General features: G+C 38.1%; 2 protein-coding genes across 2 annotated transcripts; both read left to right on the forward strand.

The window, feature by feature from the left end:
• The first annotated feature begins 677 nt into the window (after positions 1-677).
• Positions 678-2,141, forward strand: LOC101304656 (BAHD acyltransferase At5g47980-like). Its single transcript, XM_004294161.1, has one exon. The coding sequence runs from the start codon at positions 685-687 to the stop codon at positions 2,008-2,010; it is 1,326 nt and encodes a 441-aa protein (XP_004294209.1). The 5' UTR covers positions 678-684; the 3' UTR covers positions 2,011-2,141.
• A 3,232-nt stretch (positions 2,142-5,373) lies between these two features.
• On the forward strand, positions 5,374-6,982 carry LOC101304075 (vinorine synthase-like). Its single transcript, XM_004294159.1, has 2 exons — positions 5,374-5,964; positions 6,061-6,982. The coding sequence occupies exons 1-2, from the start codon at positions 5,416-5,418 to the stop codon at positions 6,832-6,834; spliced, it is 1,323 nt and encodes a 440-aa protein (XP_004294207.1). The 5' UTR covers positions 5,374-5,415; the 3' UTR covers positions 6,835-6,982.
• The last annotated feature ends 1,751 nt before the right edge of the window (positions 6,983-8,733 follow it).

Here is an 8,733-nt window from a genome sequence, read left to right on the forward strand (position 1 = left end):
GTCAGTCTTTGTAAACTTGAGTATATACCTCTTGTAAGTCTTTGTAAACTTGAGTATAGATCAAGATGGCTTTAGGGATCAAAGTTGAGATCATGACCATATACATCAAGTCCTACAAATAAATTTTTATTATCACTATCAAATCATCATCAATCAGTATATCATAGTTCTTATCTTCATACTATTATTTATATAGTCTACAAACAATGACTACAAGCAACTTAAATATTAAAGTTATTTGATGCAATGCAATCTAAAAGAATAAAAAATTGTGTAGTGGGTATAGTGGGTATCAAAGCCAAAGAGTAAAAAGCTATAGTAGGTATAGAAAGCATAGAAAGCATGCTATAGCAGACACTACATCTCTTTCAGACTGATTCCAATTTGGATTATACATTTTAAAAGATCAGTAATGCCAAAGATTCATAGGTTGCTACCAAATTTTTATGAATACCGGCTGTATTTTGGCAATTATAAATCTTAAGGAGTTTCAGTCTAAAAAGTTGGAAAAATGAGCAAATTATACATACAACCCCAGAAAACATGATAGATATAGGTGATGAATGTTGACTGAGACCAAAATAAAATAAAACAAGTTGACTTAAATAGTTACATTAAACAGGAGCTGCCCATCTGCATCTTTATATGGAGGGTCTTTGTTATGAAAGCTCAGTGTGGAGCAAGATGGGTTCAGAGATTAAGGTTGTAGTCATTCACAAAGAAACAATCAAACCATCCTCTCCAACTCCTCCCCACCTTGAAAGTTTGAGCCTTTCTGTTTTTGATCAGCTTCAACCTGAATTTTATGTCCCACTACTTCTCTTCTATCCCAATAATAGGGATGAGATCAATGGTGATCATCATTCTTTGGCTGCTGAAAGATCAAACCTTCTAAAAACATCATTGTCTAAGACCCTCTGTCAATTCTACCCCTTTGCAGGGAAATTTGAATATAATGTTTCAATATGTTGCAATGACCATGGGGCAGCATTTCTTCAAGCCCAAGTGAATTGTCCCATATCCAAAGTTTTGGAAAAACCCGATCACAAGGTTTTAAAACAACTGCTTCCAGCTGATATAGCATCCACACAAGAAGTCGCAGGCCACCTTCTACTAGTCCAGGCCAGCTTCTTTGAATGTGGTGGGATGGCAATTGGAGTCAATATCTCACATAAGGTTGGTGATGCTTTTACATTCAGCAAGTTCATTAATAGCTGGGCTGCAGTTTCCCTAGGCTCCAGTGCTAGTGATCATATAGCGGTTCCAGCTGTAGAATTTGGTGTTGTGGCTTCTGTCTGTCCACCACTAGATTTCTTCAACTCGCGACAACCTATTGTTGAATTTGCTATAGAGAAATCGGTCACTGAAAGATTTGTGTTTGAAGCCTCAAAGATTGATGATCTTAAGTCTAAAGCTGCCAGCTCTGCTGTGCCAAATCCCACACGTGTTGAAGTTGTATCTGCACTCATTTGGAAATGTGCTACAGAGGCATCGAGATCAAACTCAGGTTCTGTGAGGCCATCTGTGTGGTGTCAAGTGGTGAACATGCGGAAAAGATCAGGGCAGCCCTTGACAGAAGACTCACTGGGGAATTTTGTTTGGTTCTTTGCATCAATGACAATGGAAAGTGAAGTAGATCTCCAAAGCTTGGTTGCTAATTTCAGGAAAGGCATTGAGGAATTTAAAGAAAAGTATCCTAATGGAGTTGGTTCGCAGGACGTATGTCAGACCATACAAGAATCTGGGAACCTCATGACAAAGGATGGTATAGACAACTATAGTTGCAGCAGCTGGTGCAGATTTCCCTTCTATGAGGCCAATTTTGGATGGGGTAAGCCATCATGGGTGAGTATCCGCACTATGTCAGCCAAGAACACAATTCAATTGACAGATACGAGAGATGGAAAGGGAATAGAAGTGTCCTTGGCTTTGAAAGAAGAAGATATGGCCATAATCACTAGCAATAAGGAGCTGCTTGAATATGCATTTCTAAATCCAGCTGCTGTTTAGCTAGTAGCGAAAAATAAAAAAGAACATCCTCTGAATCTTCTTGGATGTTACTTTCATAATTTCATATATTTCATTACTTTGACGCTTGTGTTGCTTTTTGAAAAATAAAGTCTGCTTTATTTGATTCTTGTAACGATGCTTAAATGTCTTCATCATATCACTACTTGTCTTGATGTGGAAAAACTAAAGACAAAGTTGCGGAAGCTTTTCTGATATTTTTCTTGGTAAGTAATAAGGTTACAACACTAAACTATATATAGAAGAAGTTGGGTGAGAAACACACTTCATCACTCATACATCTACGCACACAAGACTAACCTAAAGTAACAAGGCAGCACAGCTGTGGCACAGAAACTGAGACCACCATGTTGTTTTAGGAGACCAGCAACACATGCTGCTGCAGAAGAGGAGAGCTGTCACACACTTGCACAATCTCACACCTTTAAAGTCAACTTAAATTAGATTAGTTCAAATCTTACATAGCAACTCTGATATACAAGTAATGTAAAGTGTAAATGTATGATATAAACAGTAAACGGTAAGTCTGGAATGAGATCACAGCAGCCATGTATCCTCAGATCTGGGAGACCACAACACCCATGTATCCGAAGGATACAACCATTCTTGCATACTACAGCCATACCTCCAATATTCTTCCAATACTTGATGAAGTTCTAGAGCAAGTTGTTGAGGAATGAAAGGTAAGCTATGCATGATCTCCACAATAGCATAAATGTGAAGGCAAGCAAAATAAACATGACGATCATTAAGACAGCATATATGATTGATCCATGACAGACTGAGGTTTCATCCGTCTTAAATTTGCCATATAAGAACAGTCAGAGAATACAATGAACTCTACCCTCAAACCATAATCTCCCAACAGAAAAGGCAATCATAAACACTAGTAATATGACTAATATCCCTTTCATGCTTGAGAAATAAAGTTTGTTGATTTACCACTATTTCCCAAAAGATTGCTTCCATTTATATTAAGATTTGCGATTACTGGTGATTGAACCATGCCTTTCCACAGTATACACCATAAAGTTACTGTTGAGTGAGCTGCTCCATACAAGCAGCAACTCTGGACTACAACAGACATGAAATCTACTGCATTAATGTAGTTGCATTACTTGACCTTTGTATCATCTTTCATACATAGCTCTTAGCTCAACTATTTTATTACCTTTCACACTTAGTTGTAGGTAATTTGTACTACCATAAATATCCTCCAATTTGGAAAAGAATACATCTGGGAATTATACCATACATACCTATTCTTGACAGTTACATACTTGAATGACTTCCATGCATGAGGGAAACAAAATAAAAACACTGAAATCTATTGCGTTCCTACAACAAAAAGCGATGGCTCTGCCTGTTTTGGCCACGCGTCTCAACAGGGGTAGAGTTGTAACTCCGGTGACGTCAAAAGTAAAAAACAAGGTTGAGGGGCGTGCCACCGCGCGGGAGCGGAATGAGTGCGCTAGCTGTGCTGGACTTCTAATCAAGCGAAAGGGTTTCCGGTGCCACCTCGCGGATGAGGGATTACGAGCAAACCTCTGTTCACCTGTGAATCGATACTCACTGTTAGAGCGAGCAGAGCAATAATCAGGAAGAAAGGGCGAGTCCGAACGGGCTCTGAGAACTAAGGCAAGGTGTATTTAGAACTTTAGGGTTTCGAGGATGCTCGAAGATTTGTTTGTAGTTTTGTATGATTTGATTGTGTGTGTTGAATAATCCTTGAGCTCCTTTACATAGCAATCCACGGCTAGCTGATAGAGATAAATCACAAACCCATTCGGACTCAACAACTAGAATTCCACAGGAACATGGCTCGCCCACGAACTGCGCTATCTACGTGTTATAACGGACTCCGCTTAGGACTCTAATACTGTCCCGCCTCGCCAAACACTGTAGACTCCTATACGAGCTGAAACGCAGACCTCGCGAGGTATCAGAGTCCTGGTCAAATCCTACCTCGCGCGCTTCCAGAGCTCGCCACTCTACATGGGCTTCACATTTAAAGAAAGGCCACAAGTACTGGCCCAAATGCTATCCACAACTTATTGCGAGTCTTGGACCAAATTATCCACTGGGCTCAAACACTGCCTATACAATCTAAGGTATCGAATCAATGGCTAAAGTATAGATCCTTGAGTAATATGAGTATAGACTGACTGTAAAAAAGGGGAAATGAAGCATCAAACCTCAGTTTTGTTTCCCAGAAGGAGTTGGCGCCAAGAACACAGCCCAACCATTTTGCGGGCTTATAGAACAGGGACCAAACTCACCAACGAACTCAACTTTGAAGAAGAAGAGTTGAGGAGTTGAAGAGGAGTGAAGAAGAAAGAGTGGGACTCGGCACACACTGGAAGACATACCCGTATTGGGCTTGCAAGGCTGGGCCTTTAGTTTGGGCCTTTATTTCCCACTAGTTTTGTTTTATCCCGAGGTCAATAATGTTGTTGATCATCAAGAACCAAGCTTCTGAATCTGAATTCTGAAACCCTGACTCCCTTCTTCCCCTTTGCATAACCAAGGAGTTACGTGCTCAATAAGATCATTGAGTTGCTAAGAACGAGATACTAGTGATTGATTCATAGATGCTAGTGATAGATAAAGAAGAAGACATGGCCATATTTGAAAACAATGAGGAGCAACTAGCAATGCTTCTTTAATCCCTGCTTATCATTTAGCTGGTACGTACCTAAATCAAAACTTAAATGACATTCTGATACCATCTAGCCGTCTCTGTTTCAAATATGACTGAATTTTAAAAATAAAACTATTCATCTTTCAATTCAACCTTACAATTAGTTGTAGAATAAGTGCATAGAATATCATTTCTGTACATATGGTCAGGTTTTCAGACTAATCATTCCAGACTTGGCTTTCTTATATTAGACATATTTCATTGTTAAGGAACTAACTTTAGCAATTATTCAACGAAAAAATTGATTAAGTAGTTGATGGATACAAGCGATGGAGATCGCATAGAAGCAAACTTGGCTTTTGAGAAAAATAGACCAACATAGCCATAGGTGAAAATAATGAGGAGCTGTTAGCAGATGCCTCTCTCAACCCTTCTGTCGTGGATTAGGACCTGAAGCAAACAGCTTCTTGTGTCTCCTAGAAGATGTTTTGATACTGGTTGTCTCTGTTCCAACTTCACTTCCAACCCTGTTCCTCAATCTGACAGAACTTTTAAAAATGGACTGCTGTGCATATTTTTCCATTCAACCTTAGAACTTGTTGTAAAAATAAGAGGCCTCTTGGAAAAATGGACTACTGTGCATATTTTTGTTAGGATATATTATAATTATCATTTCTGAACCGTTGTAGACTTGGACTGTTATATATACAAGGTTCCATTGCTCAGTACCAAGTCAAGGAATCAGGATGTCTGCACAGATGAAGATTGAAATCATTGAGAGGCAGATAATTAAGCCATCCTCCCCAACTCCTCATCACCTTAGAAATTTTGAGCTTTCATTTTTCGATCAGATGGCAATTACCATTTACACTCCACTCCTTCTCTTCTTTCCAAATACTGAATCTACTAGTAAGCTTGAAATATGTGAGCATCTGACAGAATCATTAGCTAAAACTCTCACTCACTTCTACCCTTTAGCAGGAAGAATTAAAGGTAGTACAGTTGTCGAATGTAACGATGATGGAGCTGAATTTGTCAAAGCGCAAGTCAGCTGTTCCTTATCCGATTTTCTCGAAAATCCGGCAGTCAAGATATTAGAACAGTTCCTTCCTGCTGAAATCTTATCCAAGGAGGCAGGGAGTGGTCCTTTACTTCTTGTGCAAGTCAGCTTGTTTGAGTGTGGTGGGATGGCACTTGGTTTCAGTATTTCACATAAAATTGCTGATGCCTCCACACTGTCCACATTTATCAATTGCTGGGCTCAAACAACAAATACATCCATCACTGATAGTGAGGTATATATACATATATGATTCTTCTTATATTTCAGTACTTATTCATTTTTGTAACATTCAAGAATTTAGTTCTGATATCTCTACTACTTGTTATAGGTAACACTTCCGGAATTTGGTTCAGCATCTCTTTTTCCTCCACTAGAGAAATCTAGTGACTCCTCACAGCCACCAGCCCGAGTATACTCCAAAAATCATATCAATATAACAAGGAGGTTTGTGTTTGATGGCGCAAACATTTCTGCTCTACAATCTAAAGTAGCTAGTCCATCTGTGCCAAAACCTACACGTGTAGAAGCGATTTCAGCACTCATTTGGAAATGTGCAATCGAAGCGTCCACATCAAAATCAGGATCTCAAAGGCCATCAGTGTTTAGCCAAGATGTGAACTTGCGTAAAAGAGTTGTGCCGCCCTTGCCTGAAAATTGTGCTGGGAATGTTGTAGGTTTTTTTAGATCAAAGGTTGAAGTTGAAGACGGTACTAGTGTGGCCATAGATCTAAAAGACTTGGTTTCCAAATTCAGGGAAGGGATTGAAAATTATGCTGCTATAACAGAAACCATATTTGGTTCTGATGAAGCATGGCAAGGGATCAAAGATAAGTACAAGAACCTGAAAAAAAGTGATGCCATGGGGTTCTATAGCTGCACAAGTTGGTGTAGGTTTCCGTTTTATGAAGCAGATTTTGGATGGGGAAAGCCAAACTGGGTGAGCATTGCTAGCGTTTCAATTGAAAATATAATTGTTATGTTGGATAAAAGAGATGGGAATGGAATAGAAGTATGGTTGACTATGAACCATGAAACCATGGCCTTATTTGAGAGCAATGCAGAGCTGCTTGCATATGCTTCTGTAAATCCAAGCGTCACCTAGCAATGACAACAAAAGATGGCCTTATTTATGATGGCTAGCTAGCTTATTTGTTTTCTTCATGCATTTGATCTTTGTCTTTGTACTCTGGAAGTGTAGTAAGCACAAGATTAACATCAAAATCATTGTTAATTACACAGGATGTTATTCCAAAAAGATGAATTACTGAGGCTTCTTCCAACTTTTCCATACCATTAGTCAAATAACTTGCAGATAAATTAACATATAGTACAGAGAAGCTGTAAATTTTCATATTTTTTAGACGCCATCTCTTATATCCGTTTGGTTTTCATAGTAAGGGTCAAGTTTGTGATGAATTGATAATCTTATTTATAGATCACTAGATCAGAAAGCTAATGATATGACTATGATAGAACACTCGCAATATATTGTAAACTGATCAACATGGGCGGCATAACTTGATCATCTATATCTGAAACCTAATTGATTACAACATGGTGAATAATATAAACACAACACACAGATCATGATAATATTCAAGTAATCTGAAACCTTTTATTTTTATTTTTGATGTCTTCTCGAATCAAAATATTTCAAACTCAATCCCTAGCTAACTCCCTTAGTCATGAACTCATGATTCACTAATATCTTTTTTATATTATATGGATGATATTATCATGATCGGAGCATTAGTTTTCTAAAGATCTTCTCAGTGACAATCAATTAATTAAAGTAGAAATGATTTAGTCACAACTGTACTAAATAAACAAAAAATGTAGGTGTTGCAGAAGCCATCCACTTTTTGGACAGTAAACTAAATGAACAGTTACAACCGTATGTTAGCAGTCTTATGACCAACCGTACATTTGTTTGATGTTACAGAACTAGTAAACGATTTTTGTTTTCTTGAATTTTTTGCTCGGATGATCATTAAAGGTTGACTTAATGTATGAACGATTTGATCATGGATATATATTTTTCCAACATATGCAAATATGATACAGTTTAGACGCAGACATTCAAACAAATTTGGATGCAAGTATTTTCCTTTTTCATGGGCGCTGGTAAGGTTATTTTGAAATGGTCATTTTGTGTCGCTTTGTTTTGACATATATATGATGTTATAAAATGTACTCTATGTAAACCAAATCAACTTTGGTGAAGCAATCTAGTCAGATTATGATGGCCGGCTATTTTGAAACGTTACCTACTTGCCTCTATTGGCTTTCCAACTTTACCTTCAACTGTAACTGTGCACCAATGACTTCCCGCCATGGCAGCACCTTTTTGTAACTCTACCTCTAATAATCAGATTTGTCTATCATACCATATGATATAATATACTTATTGTAAATGTGTCTAATTGTATGACACATGAGAACTTTTAAAAGGGTAAATAGTCATTACATAATTATTTACTTGTTTCTTTAATCAATGATAACCAGACCCGGCCCAAACCCAGTGCAGCCAGGGCGACCGCACTAGACCCAGGGCTAAATGGGGCACACTAATCCTTAATTCATGCCTCAATATAGAAATACTGTATAATTATTGTTTGCTGCTCCGCAGCGATTTCAAGAGGAGAGAGATTGAGAGAGTATAAAAATTGTGGCCCACAGGTTTGCCTTGTACAGCTTCTCACTAACAAGTTCTCTGCCTTATTTTTTCCGGTCAAATTTCATTTTTCTCACTAGTGTTTTTTACAGAATAACGTTTTCCTTTAGGGAAAATACCCATTTAGTTAAAAACGGAGATTCAAGAGCCCATTTCAATGAAAATTTTTTGCATTAGCCTATTCCAATTATTCATATCAAAAAGACAACATTACCCATAACTTAATATCTCCTGCTCAACCTTCCCCCGATCTACACTCTTAGTCTCTCATCCTCCTCCTCTGAAAACTCTCTCTCTCTCTCTCTCTCTCTCTCTCTCTACTACTAC

Source organism: Fragaria vesca, linkage group LG3 (assembly GCF_000184155.1).
Source record: "Fragaria vesca subsp. vesca linkage group LG3, FraVesHawaii_1.0, whole genome shotgun sequence".
Lineage (NCBI taxonomy): Eukaryota > Viridiplantae > Streptophyta > Magnoliopsida > Rosales > Rosaceae > Fragaria > Fragaria vesca.